The sequence below is a fragment of the Clarias gariepinus genome, chromosome 23, assembly GCF_024256425.1.
Source record: "Clarias gariepinus isolate MV-2021 ecotype Netherlands chromosome 23, CGAR_prim_01v2, whole genome shotgun sequence".
Taxonomy (NCBI): Eukaryota; Metazoa; Chordata; class Actinopteri; order Siluriformes; family Clariidae; genus Clarias; species Clarias gariepinus.
In genome coordinates, this window is record NC_071122.1 from 9,086,889 (window position 1) to 9,102,891 (window position 16,003).

Below are 16,003 nucleotides of genomic sequence, written 5' to 3' on the forward strand. Positions count from 1 at the left end.
AAACTCTTCTTTTATCTTTTTCCCTGTGATAACTTCACGTCCTTTGTGTGCATCTAGTTATCTGTAATAATCACTTGACTTTTAATCTAAAATGGACAATTGAATGTATAAAAATGTGTTACTGAGTGTTAGTTCAGCTGCATTAATTAGTTTTCAGCTTTAAGACCCAATATAACTTTAATAAAGGGACCTTTTAAATAAATGATGTTTTTTGTGATTGACAGCAAATCGCCTACTTTACACAAGCCAGTCAAATCATGCTGTTCTCAGGATTGTTGCATAAACTTGCAATTGAGCAGAATTAAATAAGAATATTAAATTATGTAGGACTTACGAGAATCTTTTTGTTCTTGTGAAAAGCTGTTCGTTTGGTATACCACATTTTACCACTTGGTTAGGGTAATTTACTTTATTTTTGCAATACCCACACATTGATGCTTATAGTTATACAGTAATTTGAATAAAATGTGTGACATTTGTCAATTTTATGAATATTCTTTGTTTTTTAAGCCCCTGAGCCCCGAACTCCACTCACGCCCTTGACCCAAGTGCCCCAGGACACTGTAATGCCCCAGCTGAACAGCTTCCTCCCAGCATACCACTACGCTCTCAGCAAAGTGCGCTGTAACCCCCCGCCTAACCTGAGTGCCGGAGTGGAGCAGCTGGTTCACGAGTACCTCAGCAGCCTTCAGGAATCCAAACCCATCCAGCGAGTCCGACTCGACTACGACGTCAAACTGGACGACAGGGAGAAAGTATTTCCCGCTCCAAGGCAGAAATTCAACTGGGAAGGCTACGTCCGTTCGTACTTTTTTAGCCCAGGTCTGTTCACTTTGCCTGTTCAAAAAGCCAAGAACATTACAGAGAAATTCAGGTGTGTTCCTGAGTATAGTACGGATCCCGAGACCGTAGACTCCTCAGAGGATCATGGCAAGCCAGAGGGAACGAATAAAGGTTCAAAGCTGCTTCATACAAATAAGACAAAAGAAGCCAAGTTGAATGAAGTGAGACTGGACACTCATGGCTTAAAGAGGAAGTCGGAGGAAGATGCACAGAATGTAAGTGCAAAGTGTTCGAGGATGGCCGCGCCCAGCAACGGAGAAGCCGAAGGTAGGTGGAAACACGTGGGTTGAATAGTGTTAATATTAGTCATGATGAAATTGATGATGCAGTTAATGAGAGGAAATGGAATGCACTCGAGGTGTTGCACATTGAAAACCTGCATCTGTCAGCTGTCTCAAAACAGCTGTCTCTGATTGGCTCTTTTTGATGCTCTCTATGCGCATTTATTTACCCCATATGATTTCTTGTTTTTGCATTTAACAGCAAGTATAAACTTGGCATGTGTTAATTGCTATAATTTTTGTCAGAATAGGGTAAACCCACACGTATATAATGTAATATACTACTGTCAAAGACTGGCATTTTCTGTTTTAATTGAGTAATACTTAAAGATTGATTCTAGCTGGTACTCAGAGACTTTGAGAACAGGTCGAATAAATATATATAATATATAATCGCTCCCCTCTTTTTTTTTTTTTTTTTTTTTTTAAGCTGAGAACTCATGCACGTCTCTGACTGATGTGCTGACCAGCATTGGCCTTCAAGACACAGACCTCAGGAAGGACAAGAGTCAGGAGTCACAGAAGCTTGTGGAGTTACTGGACAAGCTCAACAAAACCACTCAGGATACAGACTCAAGGAAGGACAACACTCGGGCAGCGTTGGCTAACAAGACATCAAGAACACTACGCAGCTCGTCCAGGACTAGCACAGATGGAAAGAGCAGTAAAGACCCTGAGAGAGCTCTACAGGACAGCATGACCAGCCTGGGACTCCCCACTAACTGCGACACAGACCTCCGGAATCGATTTACGGATGAGGAAGATCAAGAAGCACGAGGGAACGGAAAACGTGATCTTGAGGTATCGTATTGTTCTGTTCTCAGATTCTCTACATGGACCTGATCTCACTAAGAGACACGAATTAGAGACACGAATTAGTCTCTAAACCCGCTCATTACACACAGTTACACTGGTCTCAAAACATCACCGTTTCTTTATAATCCAACAGACGGGACACTCGATACTGTTTACACTGGCATTCTGTAGTGGATTCTCCTGTAGTGGGATCCATCCAACTGAAGCGAATTATTTGCAAAAATAGTTTTAGAAATAATTATCATCACTGACGAAAGAGATGCGTGCTGCTCAGAAATAATAGAAGCTTTTTTGTTTAATTTAATTTTAAAATTTTTAAGTTAAATTTTATGGTATGTAAAGTCAGTTAGCATTGTTCAAATGCTGTACTTGATTTCTAAGACTGAGAAAACTAATGCTACAGATTACTAGGTACTCAACCAGAATAATCGTTTTCGCGGCAACGGCGTTAGGGTTGTGCACTTGCAGGCTTTACCGCTAGGTTGCGCTATGTAATTATAGACTGAAGCCTCAGGCCTTAGTTCACTCTCTCAAGGATTAAAAGCTCCATGTGGAAGCTGGGATAATTTTAAGTGAAATATTGTAATTGAACAAATTCATAACCACAATACAAAAATTACAGTATAAATTTAAAGAAAAAAAATTTAATCTTAGGATCGAATTTAAGTAAATGTTAACAGAGTGAGTCTTTAGATTATATTATGTATTATTAGGAAACTACCTGTGTAGGATTTTGTGTCATCTTATACATTTTGTGTTCTTTTCATTTGCAGTAGATTTAATAACTGAAATAAACAAAATGCCCATGAAATTGAAACATTAAGACGTGCTACATTTTGCGTTCTTATTATAATAATGAAATGCAGTAGTAGTATCATAATTTTCTCTAATATTGATTTTTTTTAAATTTTTTTATTACATTTCTACATTCCGATAGCACTCCTGTTGCGTTGTACTACCACCGGAAAAACTTTTTGAAGACTTACTGCACACAGTTTTGGTCAAGCGATTTCTCTAGAACGTCTCAATGGCCTGAAGAAGCTCATCTTTATTCCGTGGCTTTTACCCCTATCTCACCTATACGGTTTCGCGTGGTGGCTGTAAGGACGGTTTATCAATTATTCAAAGATTATTCACTGCAGGTTTTGGCGTTGTGATTGTTTCCATCTTTACATGCGGAAAAGTAAACATTTAAATTTCTTGACGGTCCTCGCAGAAGCGCACAGACCTTGCAGAACTTCATGGAACCCCGGCGGTCCCTCACGGTGGGTGCCTAACATTGCATCTCACCGCGAGTCAAACAGCATAGGTGAGATAGGGGTATTAGCCTCTTATCTGAAAAACTCCTCCAGCACGTGCCAACACATTTTGATGGGGTTGAGATCGGGAGAACTGCATGTACGGAATACAAATTAAAACGAGTTCATCTAAAATAACGGAACACAGGGCGTAAGAAACAAAGTAAGTACTCAGCTGATGTCTTCACCCAGTTGGTCCCCTCCTCAGCAATACACTGTCTCCCGGCTGTATGTTTTGGCTCATTGGTGATAGCAGTGTTCTTCAACCTTTTTTGCACCACGGACCAGTTTTACGTTACAGTTTTTCACTGTCTTACACAGCCTTTTTTATGCTTTGTTACAAGTTATCACACATTTAAAACAAAGCATAATATACAACATACCATAACACAGAATCCATGTGAGCTCTGAGCTTGTTTCCTTGTGATGAGACATTCACATATAGGAGTGAGTGGGTTGGGTTGGGGGGGCAGTGACACCCGAGGAGTATTCCTCATGTCCAGTCTACTCTGTAATTGCATGTTTCGTTGCTGCAACTGCAGACAACTTCATCTCACGAAAATGGGTTGTTTGAAATGGATGCATTTATAGCAAACACACTTTTAAGGCCACATTTATTATATAGAGCATATATTAATCAGACAATTCTTCAAAATAAGTGGCCTGTGCAGTCTCCGATAGTCAATAAAGTAGAATTAAAATCAAATATATATTATATGTAAAAAAAAATTCTGTGCGGCCCAGTACCAAGTCATCCACGACATCAACAACACATTTTTATAGAACTAAACGTTCAAGACAACTATTGGTCCTGGTCCCTGACGGGATATGGTGCCCCAAAGTAAAATTTTACGGGATGTTTGGCCTCAGGTTTCGCTACGTGCCGACCCTTTTAAGAAAAAATAAATTTATTTACTTTTGTATTTATTGTATAACAACAATGCAAAGCGCTCTAAAGCCACAGTTGTTTAATCTAAGATTTTATTGCCAGAGGTCCCTATGACAGCCATCCCCTGCTGAACTTGCCTAAGACGCAGGGCTGCGTTGTTGTCCCGAATCATAGGGTCTGTGCTAAACAAACCAACCAAAAAAACAATCAACCAAATAAATAAATAAATTTTCTTAAATATAAAATATAATGTATAGTTGCTATAATTATTATAGGCGCTTGCTGGGGTTTGCTACAAGTTCATCCAAGTTTCTTTATGGACCTTTGAATAGTGCTAATTGATATTTTCAATTACAGTCGAGTCTGAAGCTCATTTAAAGTCTGATTAACTGACCGTTCATCATCCTTGTTTCTTCAATGAGGCACAGCACTATAAAAATAAAAATTGCATTTTACTCAATGTCCGATAAACCCACAGTCTAGTCTTTATACGAAACAAATACTAACATAGCCTATCTGATCACTTTCAATACAGTTGGTGTTTTAGTTGCAGGAAACAGGCGAAGAGAACGACTTGATGTTGTCTGACTGTATTGTCGGAGACGTGAACACCTGACTGTTTCAAGAATGTCCTGGTGTCAGAGAACAGGTGTCCTGCTGTCCACAGAGACCTGATCCTGATGCTTATCTCAGGGGAAATCTTCATCATGGTCGACAGTGTGGCAGAAAACTCGAGCTCAAAAAATGTTACAGACTAACATTTAGAGACATCGTCCAGCATTGAAACCATTGTATGTTGGTGGGACGGGACCCTCCCCCTTTTTAAGACCAATGACATTGGACCCACACACTTTTACCATCTCTAAATCAGCGCATATTGTATGTCAGTTTAAACCATTCCATTTGAGTAGTGCCCTAATATTTATTATTATACAAAGATGTAAGTAAAAGGAATAAAATTGAGCAGCGTATTTTTTTTTTTTTTTTGTTTGGTAATAAACGCTGTGATGTCGAGTAAGCACACTGTGCGCACAAAGCACAAAGTTGTCCAAGTTTTTTGGGGGGCGGGGCAGGGCAGATGGGGACACGAAGTTGACTCACGATACTTAACCACACACAGATTTGTATTAACATATACTTTATTCTAATATAGGCAACTACCCCGTATAAAGGAGTTAAACGCCAAAGACAGACTGTGGCGGACTTGAGACCTGAGCTGGTGAAGCTTGACGCAGAGCTCGAGGAGCTGAAACAGCAGCTGCGTGATTGCGAGGCGGCCCATGTTGAAGAGAGGGAGGCCCTTAGGAGTGAGTTGCAAGTCTGCAAAGAGGCACGCGCAAAAGCAAACGCAGCACTTGCTGATCTGCAAGCTACCCACAAAGGACTCGTTGAGTCGCACTCTGCTGTTATGACGCATCTTAGAGAGGCGCAGAAAGCAATAACAGCCTGTCTTTCATCGACCGGGCGTACTGCTAGTGGGGATGCGGCTTCTGCCACAACATCCAACACGGGTTGCCATCCCGAACTTCAGTTTACTCCTCCCACCGCAGAGCACCTTGAATCACTGATGATTCTGAGTCGAGGGCGGCCAGATCGGCTTGGTTGCTTGGTGTTCCGCACCGTGGTACCGCAGGCCGTCTATAAAGAATGGGCATCCAAAACAAACTGGGATGGTTCCAGAGGCAAACGTGGTCTTCCCAAGAACTTGAGGCATTTTGTTATGGCGACCGTGGCCCAGAAGTTTTCCGCTTTGACAAACAAAGACAAGAAGCAGATCAAGGACCGAGTGAATGAATTTCTACGCTTGCCGAGGACCACTTTTAGACGCCGACGTTTCTAATATTAGATTAAAAATACGGCTTTGTCTTTCTCTTTGTTACCGGTTGTAAAACTTTTTACACCGTTAAGATTTTTTTATTTTTATTGGTTACATTTTTTTTATTATCTTTTATAATTTCCTGTTTAATATTTGAAACATTTATTCAACTTTTCTATTCTGAAAGTTTGCTCTATTGGTGTTGGTTCTAGTTTTAGTTTGCCAAATGCCCATTTGCCCCACCTGGCAGTCATTTCATAAATGAATTTGAAATGCAACTCAAACATACACTCACCTGATTTATTTTGCTTGCTGTGATTTTTGCTGCAGCGGTAATAGGCATTCTGGTTGGCATTCATACCTACTGTGTAAGGAGTGACATATTTAAATACTCATGTTCGGTTCAGTTGTAAAGCTAGTAAATAAAGCTAAGGTTTTAAACCTTTGTGTTATGACAACTTTTTTTCAAGGTCTTTTTTTATTTATTTTGTTTATTTTAACGAAACCAGGGAAAAATTTATATTTATAAAATTGTGATACAGAATCACACTATAATAATCTAATCGGCACAAAGATGTTGTAATATCGGGAGGTGATTCTCATCCCTAACACGCATTAACTTGCTCGTAATTATATACAGCTGAATATAGAATTAATATTATATTCAGGAAATATACAAGATGTGTATAGGGGTTTGTGGTCATGGTAAGATCAACTAGAATAAAAATGTGGTCAAATATGGTATTAAGATCAGACCTTGTAATTGAAATACATATACATACTTTTATAGAAATACACTTTTAAGAATGATTTTTCCATACCATCTCTTACCATGTCAGTTTGCTTTAAACGTCTGGAGCTGAGCAAAAAAATAATGAAAAATTTTTACTAATGCAACAGCAATAACACTGTAGCGTCCACAATATTGGTAGATCACGGAGGCGAAGTTTTTAGGTACAGTCATGTCCCCCAGTGTGGAAAAATGAAGATCAGGGTAGTACGGGTTTTATTGTGAGAATGATAGATTTTGCTCAAATTGTGCATCTTTATTGGGTAGGCAGAAATGCATCAGCGTTCATAGCATGCAGTCGTACACCGTGACACCACCATCACCCTCACCCTAATACTGTACACCTCCTCGAGCTTGGATCTTTATTCTAATTCCTTTTGAACTGACTGGCGTTTTTAATTTTAGGAAGAAACTGCTGGCAGCTTGAGTAGCCTGGAAGCTTTCAGTCCATGCTCTGATAGCAACACACAGCAGCGCACTGACAACCAGCCTGGAGAGAGATCAATCCCCTGGGTGCTTATTCCCATAACAGGTATAAAAAAAATATTGAGTGTCTTAATCAGGACTTAATAAAACAATAAGTCTTGCATCATATGTTCATTGAAAAAACTAATGTTTTATGTAGACATAGAGGTACAGGCCCATAAAAAAAGTTTTTTCCCTGAGTTAACTTAGTTAGCAAAATTAGTCTGCGCAATTACTTACAATTCTCCACCGCTGATTTTGAGAACGAGCGTTTTGATTTGTATATAAAACTTAGTGCTTTCATAAAGGAGTGGCATCTCTTAGATGTGTGCGCACACAATTAAAATTTTATATACCCCTCCAGAAGCACAAATCAGTGACTAGGTTATTAGTATTGATGCAGACGATTGTAACATAGGGCTCCAGATATTACTTGGACTTTATGGCCAAAGGAAGGTGAACACCTGACCATCACACTCGTAAATGGTTCTCAAGGTGTACAGAATGTCTGTACATGTTGTAGTTTCCATTTTCCAGCATGACCGTGCACCTCTGCACAAGATAATGTTTATCAAGGTTGAAGTGGAAGAACTGGTCTCATTAAAGCTCTCGAGCACAAACTGACTGTAGCCATGCTCCAAAAACTAGTGGAAAGCCTTCCCAGAAGAGTGCCAGCTATTATAACAGCAACGGGAATGGGATGTGATGGTCAGGTGTCTACAATTTGGCCATATAGGTGCATGAGTGGTAAGTTTTGGTTGCAAGTTGTCAGAAATGAGCTGTTTAGATGTACATTACCATTCAAAAGTTTGGACACACCTTCTAATCCCATGTTCGTTACTGATTTCTATTGCTTTCTACACTAAAGCAAAGGGTAGTAAAGCAAGGCAGAAGGCGTCCAAAATATGCTAAATAATCTCCTTTGAACAGTTAATGTTGAGATGTATCTGCTACTTATAATCTATATAAAGTCTTCATAATGGCTCTAATCTGAGGTGCTGTTTGTTAATTGGTGATTTTTGAGGCTGGTAACTTTAAATGAACTTCTCCTCTGCAGCAGAGGTAAGTTTTAGTCTTGTTTTCCTGGGAAGGTCTTTATGAGAGCCATATTCATCATAGTGCCTGATGGGTTTTGCAGAAGCACTTGGCAATACTGTTCTTGCAAGAACTGGGTCTTAAAGAACTCTCCTTGCTGTTACTTAATAGTAATAACTTATTGCCATATGTTTTATTTCATAGTTTTGAAAATCTCCAGTATCCTTCTAGAATGTAAAAAGTAAATCCAAACTTTTGACTGGTACTTTATCGTATATTGTGCATAAGTTTTGTAGACAGATTAAAGCAATAACCGTGTACACATGCAGCCGATATATGTTGGCCTAACATCCAGGAGATTTTATAAGGTTTCTCTAAATTCAAACAGTTTTGAACTGACCGTTAACGCTCTAATGCTCGCATAGGTCTGAAGACCGAGAGATACAGCCACAGAAGGGACAGAAATATCGAGGATCCTCGTTTCATTCAGAGCCCCACAGTGTCGACTCACACCGGTCCCGAGACGCAGGACGCCGCACCTCCTCATCAGCCTGACAGCAGTAGTAACATGGAGGCTGAGCCAGAGATCAACTCAGTGGAGGATCAGGACATGGCTGTTTCTGATGATCCGATAGTTCAACCAGATAGTCAGGAGCAGAAAATGGCATCAATCGGCTGGGTCGACTGCATGCTTGATGAGCAACTCTCTCTCTTCTCCTCCGAAGTCGAGGATCTGCTGCGAGAAGAGCATGTGTACTACATTCCCTCTTCTAATTCCCAAACGCTGCAGCATCCACCCCAGACTCCCTTGGTACCTTTCTCCGAGTACATTTCACATTTCATCACTCCGATTCCCATAAACAACTACGTTAACTCGTTCCGAGATAGCGCAAGTGCTTTTTTAGATAACTGGAGAAATGGACAGGATAGGGTGACGGTGGTTTCTTCTTCAGCTCCTGAAGTTCTCCCCGTCTCATCTTCTCCGCTCATTAATGCACCTGCTCACTCTCCCAGCTCGGTCGCAGCAGGGCAACCTGCGTCTGCTTTTCATCCTCGGAGCCAGAGAGAAGACCACCAGCAACCTGTGCACGATGTACAGTCGATGAACGGGTTAAAGCAGGCAGAGAGCAGCGTCGTCGTGATGCTTGAATCTCACCACGGCGAGACTTCAGACATTAGCAGCCGGATGACCTCGGACGCAAGAGAGAGCACGGTAAACAGCAAAGTTACAAACAACGACGTGACCACACCTATAGAACCGGCTCCGGCCGCCATCAGCAACATTATCAGTCAGCTGCAGCCTGAGGTGATCACCAACCTCGCGCAGATCATAAGGGACGTACAGAAGAACAACCACTTCTACATCCACTGTGTGGATGAGAAGAGCGATGTTTGCTGGGAAATAAAGGTACAACCTGTAATGTCAAACGCTTAATTGTACTAATAATTTTATATCTACTGAGATGTTAAGTTTTTTATATTACGTGATATTACGTTTGGTTTTACGTAAAAACCTAACACTCAGTGTTTGAAAACTGACTAGTGAGGTGAGCTGATGAACAAAGGTGGTAGGGGTAGCTCATTGGTTAAAGCATTGGACTACTGATTACAGAAGGTCTCAGGGTCAAACCCCAGCACTACCAAGCTGCAACTGTTGGTCAAGGCTCTTAATACTTAATATATGTAACTAGATAAATCTAAGTCACATCTGCCAAATGCCCTAAATGTAAAAAATCAACCATGCTGGCTTCTATAAAAGACCCGCTGTTACAGTCTCTTTTTATTATCCCATTTAATTCTGTGATTTACAAATAAATTGGATAAAAAGGCAACTAATGAGATTCATAGAGTACTTTAGTAGTCCCTAAGAGAAATTGTCTCGTTACATTGGCCAGTTCCATAGATTATATACAACAAATAAGCAAAAATCGCAACGAAAAAGGGTTAAGTCTAAAAACAAAAAAATAATCTATACTGCTTCTCCTGTATACACAGGGACCTGGAGCCTGTCCTTGGAGATTTTTAGGGTACATCCTACAATCCCTCACTAGGCGCGCATGCACACACAGACACTCGTTCACAGACTACGAGGCGTTTTGGAATGTCAGTTAGCCTAATCTGCATGTCTTTGGCCTGTGGGAGGAAACCCACCAAGCAAGAACATGCAAACTAAATGCACGCAGACAGCAAGGCAGTAATGCCAAAACTATCACACACACTTTATAATTTAAGGTGTAACTGAACCAGAGCCTAGCTGTAGGGCTAGAGAATGGCATTAATCTCAAGGATATCCTGGTCCAATTAAAAATCAGGCCTCCGAGTGGCGCAGTGGTAAAGCGCTCGCCCCATCATCCGGGGATCGCTGGTTCGAACGTGAAAACATGACGTATTTCTGTACATATTTATTTCATTAAATTTGATTACATTTTTACATTAAGCCTTATTTTGTCACATATACATTACTTCACAGTGAAATTCTTTTTTTGCATATCCTAGCGTAGCTGGGGTCAGGGCACAGGGTCAGAGGTCAGCCATGAAACAGGTTACAGGTCGGCCAAGAGGCCTTGCTCACGGTTCCAGCAATAGCAACTTGGTAAAGCTGGCGCTTGAACTGCCAACCTTCCAATCAGTAACTCAGTGCTTTAACCTTCTGAGCTACCACTACCTCTGAAGAATTTCAGTGTAATGTGAAGATTTTATAATAAAAGTTTTATGATAATTTTAAATGCATTTTCACAATTTTATTTACTTTTAATACTACTACTTTTAATAATATTATTAATTATTCCTATTATTACTAGCAGTAGCAGTTACTTTTGGTGTAAATGACCCCTTGAAGCCCACATGCAGTACCTTTACAATCCCACACTTAGCTTTGGGAAACACTGTACAGACTAAGTCCATAAACAAGTGATGCTTTAACTCGGGTTTTCATTCTATTTACCTTTTTTAGTTACAACATGGCTTGCATTTTAGAAAAAGAAACTCAAAAATCTGAACTTTAACAAGGAGAAATGTATATTCTCCCCACTGATGTCTGTGGCTCTAGTCAGATGTGCTAATGTGAAGCACCATTGACGAGTCCTATTCATAACGCCATGAGCGAAACACTAAAGCTTAAACATTGAAAGGTATTCAGTGTCACTATTTAATCATGTTGGTTGGTTTTCTGGAAAAGTCACAATGTTTCATTAGGCATTTATTTTTAAACCACATAATGTCTCTTTAAATTTCGCTTAATTTTCATTTGTTGTAATAAATTGGTAGCTCAGTTTAAATGAACTGTTGCAATTTATTATTATTATTTTTTTTTTTTTTTACAGGAGTATTACACGAAGCTTGGCCAGACGGAATGTGATCCTCAGACCTTTCTTGAGAAAAAAGACAGTCAAGACAAACTCCAAATAGTCATCCAGAATGTAGACATTGCTGCACACATCCATAGCGTATGATCAACTTTCTTTATTTGTCTTGCCTGAAAAAAAATGTAAACAAATTCTGTCTATGTTGTTCATTGTCAGAGTTTATTTGCTTGTTTTAGTTACAATTTACACTTTCTGTTCTTGGGATTTGTTCATATAGATTCCTGCATTAGTGTCTCTTAAGAAGCTGCCATCAGTAAATTTTGCTGGAGTAGACAGTGTTGACGACATCAAAAATAACACCTACAACGAACTGTTTGTTTCTGGCGGCTTCATCGTGTCTGACGAATTCGTCCTCAATCCTGACTTCATCTCACAAGGTGAGGATTTTATTTGAAAATGTAATAAAAAAAAAATCTTTTTTTAAAAAAGAGGTTGAAAATCTTTACCTTAACTGGCTTGCAAGTTTCCATTGATTTTGTGTGATGGACTTTCTTTCCTTTAATAGAGAGGCTTCAGGCTCTTCTTCACTATCTTGAGGAGCTCAACACACCTGAAAGTCCATGGAGATGGCGGGTGCATTGTAAAACTCACAAAAAGGTCAAAGAGCAAAGCAGGTTTGTTGTTCTAAATGTTGTAAATAATGAACTGATGGGTTTCTTTGTAAAATATGCACACCATCTTTAGTGTCAGTAGATATAGATTTGACTTAGTTTTTCTCAGCATTTGTAGATAAGAGAATATTTCACACTTCATCGTTTCTCAACAATACGTGTGTTTTCAGATGTACAGATGAAGCCCTGAACATTCTGAACCTCCTCAAGACCTACCACAAGAAACAAATAGTTGAGTTTCTGTCCTATCATGAGTGCGATGCTCCATCACACCAAGCTCCTGACCTGGACTGTCTGGTGAAGCTTCAGGCTCAGAACATCCGACAGCGTCATATAATATATCTCACAGGTGATTGTGCTTGCAGATTATTTTACAACATTACATTACAGACTCTTTTATCATATGGGCGCCTCGCACCTCCAGGATCCGGGGGTCGATTCCCATCTTGGGACTGTGTGCATGGAGTTTGCGTGTTCTTCCTGTACTTGGTGGGTTTCCTCTGGGTACTCCTGGTTCCTCCTGAACTTCAAAGATATCCAGATAGAGATAGAGTGCGTGCGTGCGTGTTCGCCTCGTGCCCTAAGTCTCCAGGCCCCTCGTGACCTCTGTGTGATAAAGCAGTATAGATAAGTGAGTGACTCTTTCATATGGATCCCCTTAGGCCAGGCAGACACTTTTATTGCTTGTGTATGACCTGTTAACTTGCATTATAATAATCTGCGACCTCCTCCGTGCTCAGACCGCATGATCCAGAACCCCAAAATGTAAAAAAAAAAAAAATAAATAAATAAATAGATGAATAAAATGCAGAGTTCTGTTTAGCTGTTTTACATTATACAAAAAAAAAAAAAAAAAGAAAGAGAACACAGGGAGTATGGTCTGTCTGCAGTGAGAATTGAGAGGCACATTTGGAACTCGAAAATCAGATGAACCTGCTTACAGTGCAAAACGGCCAACCAAATTTCGGACAGGCCCGGAATTCATCCTGTTGTCTGGGAAGCCAGATGTCTGGGTGATTAATTGGATACCAGGGCCCTACTCACACTGCAAATAAAAAAAATACACTGATTGAGCTGACTGATTTTAGCCCTGAATCAGTTGCTCCAAACAAAATTATAAAGTATCTGCCCAGCCATAATCAACTTTGGTCAATTACTGTCATGTAGTACTCTCATAATAAACCATATATTGTACACTCACTGGTTAAAATGCTTTTTTAAAATCACTATTTCTGAAGGGTTAAATGATTGGGCTGCTTCGAGCAAAGAAAACAACTACCAGGATTCGAAATTGTTCTGATTCAAGAACACGTTATCAAAACCTGGATTAACGTTGAGGGGGAGAAAACAGCCATTATTAATAGTAAATGTCAGAGCATTTTATAAGAAAAGCACTTGTTAATGTTTTTTTTTTTTTTACGCTAGGAAGCATACATGCACAGTGCCCCTTGTACAATCCTTTGGAGGAAGTGTTATGATCTTGGGTTGTTTCAGCTGGTCAGGTTTAGGGTCAAGCTGATGACCCTAAACGTACTGAATGACCAGCGTATCACATCTATGTTTTTTTTTCCCCCCTGATGGCCCAAGATTGTGTAAGAGCAGATTTGGGAACAGGACAACCACATTTTGTACTGTAATCAAAGATAAAGGTTTACTGAATGAGAGTGTGACTTTTTTTGGCCAGGCAGTGTAATCATGCACTATAGACATTTATGCTGCACAGTTATTTAGGTTTGTTCTTTTTGGTTTTTGTGTAATAATTAGTATAACTCCTGTTAGGGTGAGCAGTATATCAACTTTTTGATCAGTATATTAAGGTGTTTTTAAATGAGATACAGTATGAAAGAATACTGTTTATGTAGTTTAATGTTCTGTTACACAACCTGTTTTATAAAGAGTTTACTTTTTTATTAAGGTATTATTAATTAAATAATACATGAAAGAGCATTCTCAGTGAAGGGACTGCCTAGAAAATAACCTTTTTTGTTCCATATCGCCCACCTCTAACTCGTGCTTGTGCCTCATTTTGTTTAACAGAGCGTCACTTTGAGATGTTTCCACAGTATTCTAACAGTGGCATTGTTATTGCAAGCATTGATGACATCCTGTATAGTATGGCCAGTCTGATCGGTGATGCAGGTGACAAACCAGTGTCCTCTGATGTACATATCTGTTCCACATCCCCAATATGTAAGTAAACAGTAAAAAAAAAAAAAAACATCTATGCTTAAGCATTCATAAATAATTAAAACTTGCTAAGATTACTGTTTTGTATTTAATGTGTAATTTTCCTTTTGCTCTTAGTGAGGGAAGAGGACATGGGACTAAGCTCTGAAGTTTCCACTGAAAGGTCATCTGCCCATGATAAAAGACCCTCTGTCTGTACAGACCTACATCCTGGTCCTATAACTGACCCAGACCCTGACATACCAGACCAGCCGATAAGAGACAAAGTGACGATAGATACTTCACCATCACCCACCACTGGAACACCAAGCGAATTAGACTTTAAAGCTCTCAGAGATGTAATTTCCCATTTCAGAAATGCACGGATGCAAGCAAGTTCCTGCACAGGCCAGTCATCGCCAGGATCTTTCAATATCACTAATCAAAGCTTCTGCAGACAGAGCGATGGACATTCTCCTGTTCCTCAGGGACGTTTGGATGACGACAGTCATTCGAATCTGGTCGTTTCTTTATTTCAAGCTGCTAAAGGAGCTGCTGCTCTACAGGCTTTGAGTCAAATGGCGGGAGTCGGACAAAGAGAACAAATTCATGCAGAAACTGTACGCGCCCCAGAACGCGTCATGTCACAAGCTCAAGATCGGGTCGGCTCTGAAACACGAGATGATGTGGCTGAGCCAGCTTCGGTCATTATGGGGCATCCGAGTAATACTCTTACTGACACTGAACCTACCTGGAATCACACAACTGACACAGACATCGCTGCTGAACCTTTAATAAATACGAATATCAGTGGTACAGAGAGGGACTTGAATCAGGAAATAAAGACATCAGAACAGGGAGCTACAAAACACCTGATGTCCCCTACAACCTCATCCAGTGCAAGGGCTGGGGACAATACTGTGACTAGCAGGAACCGCCGAAGTGGAAAACATCCAGTGCCTGGACGTTCGCCTTATGGAATGAATACTTTAGTGGCGATGGACAGAATGCTGCAGAGCGGTAGTTTGTGGCCTGCTGCTCAAGGTTCTCAGAACAGCACGATTGGCCTCAGATCCCCAATAGTGAACAGCTCGGTGGCCAACACCTTCACACATTCAGGCCTACAAAGCCTTATACCTAGCAGCAACATGGCCTGGAACAGTTTGGCACAAGGGACAGTTCCAAACATGTGGGGACAGCCAGGTCTAGGTCAAGTTCACCGGACTCAGTTCATCCAGAGCTACGCCTGGAATGGGAAACCTGCATTTCAAGGCGGCGGACATCCTCCCCATAGAGGGGGTTATGGCGGCTGGTGACCCAGTGCTATTTACATAGCTATATTTTGAAACTTTTTTTTTTTTTTTTTACATTCCCTGACTGAAAAAAAGTGAAATCTTCACTAGTGGATGTTCAAGTAATTTTGTATAGACTCCTATATTTGTATTTAAATATTTTGTTAAATTGTCTGGTTTATGTTTCTTTTTGGAAAACACTACAGGCAATTACAGCCCTGCTTTTAATGTTATCCTTTTTAAACTGAAGAAACAAGTGCATTAAAACAGTTGTAGCAGCTGATTAACATTTGTTCTGCCTTCTATGTATGATCCTTGTGAGTGTGTGGGGTTTAA

General features: G+C 40.2%; 1 protein-coding gene across 3 annotated transcripts in view; it reads left to right on the forward strand.

The window, feature by feature from the left end:
* tasora (transcription activation suppressor a) overlaps window positions 1–15,950 on the forward strand; it is a 36,475-nt gene extending 20,525 nt beyond the window's left edge. For all 3 annotated transcript variants that reach the window (XM_053484163.1, XM_053484164.1, XM_053484165.1), the window contains 10 exons: window positions 511–1,110; window positions 1,555–1,925; window positions 7,139–7,265; window positions 8,659–9,641; window positions 11,557–11,679; window positions 11,816–11,975; window positions 12,104–12,212; window positions 12,380–12,558; window positions 14,247–14,399; window positions 14,514–15,950. In XM_053484163.1, the coding sequence (XP_053340138.1) occupies window positions 511–1,110; window positions 1,555–1,925; window positions 7,139–7,265; window positions 8,659–9,641; window positions 11,557–11,679; window positions 11,816–11,975; window positions 12,104–12,212; window positions 12,380–12,558; window positions 14,247–14,399; window positions 14,514–15,691 (3,983 nt within the window). In that variant the 3' untranslated portion in view covers window positions 15,692–15,950. The remainder of the gene's footprint in view (window positions 1–510; window positions 1,111–1,554; window positions 1,926–7,138; window positions 7,266–8,658; window positions 9,642–11,556; window positions 11,680–11,815; window positions 11,976–12,103; window positions 12,213–12,379; window positions 12,559–14,246; window positions 14,400–14,513) is intronic.
* The last annotated feature ends 53 nt before the right edge of the window (window positions 15,951–16,003 follow it).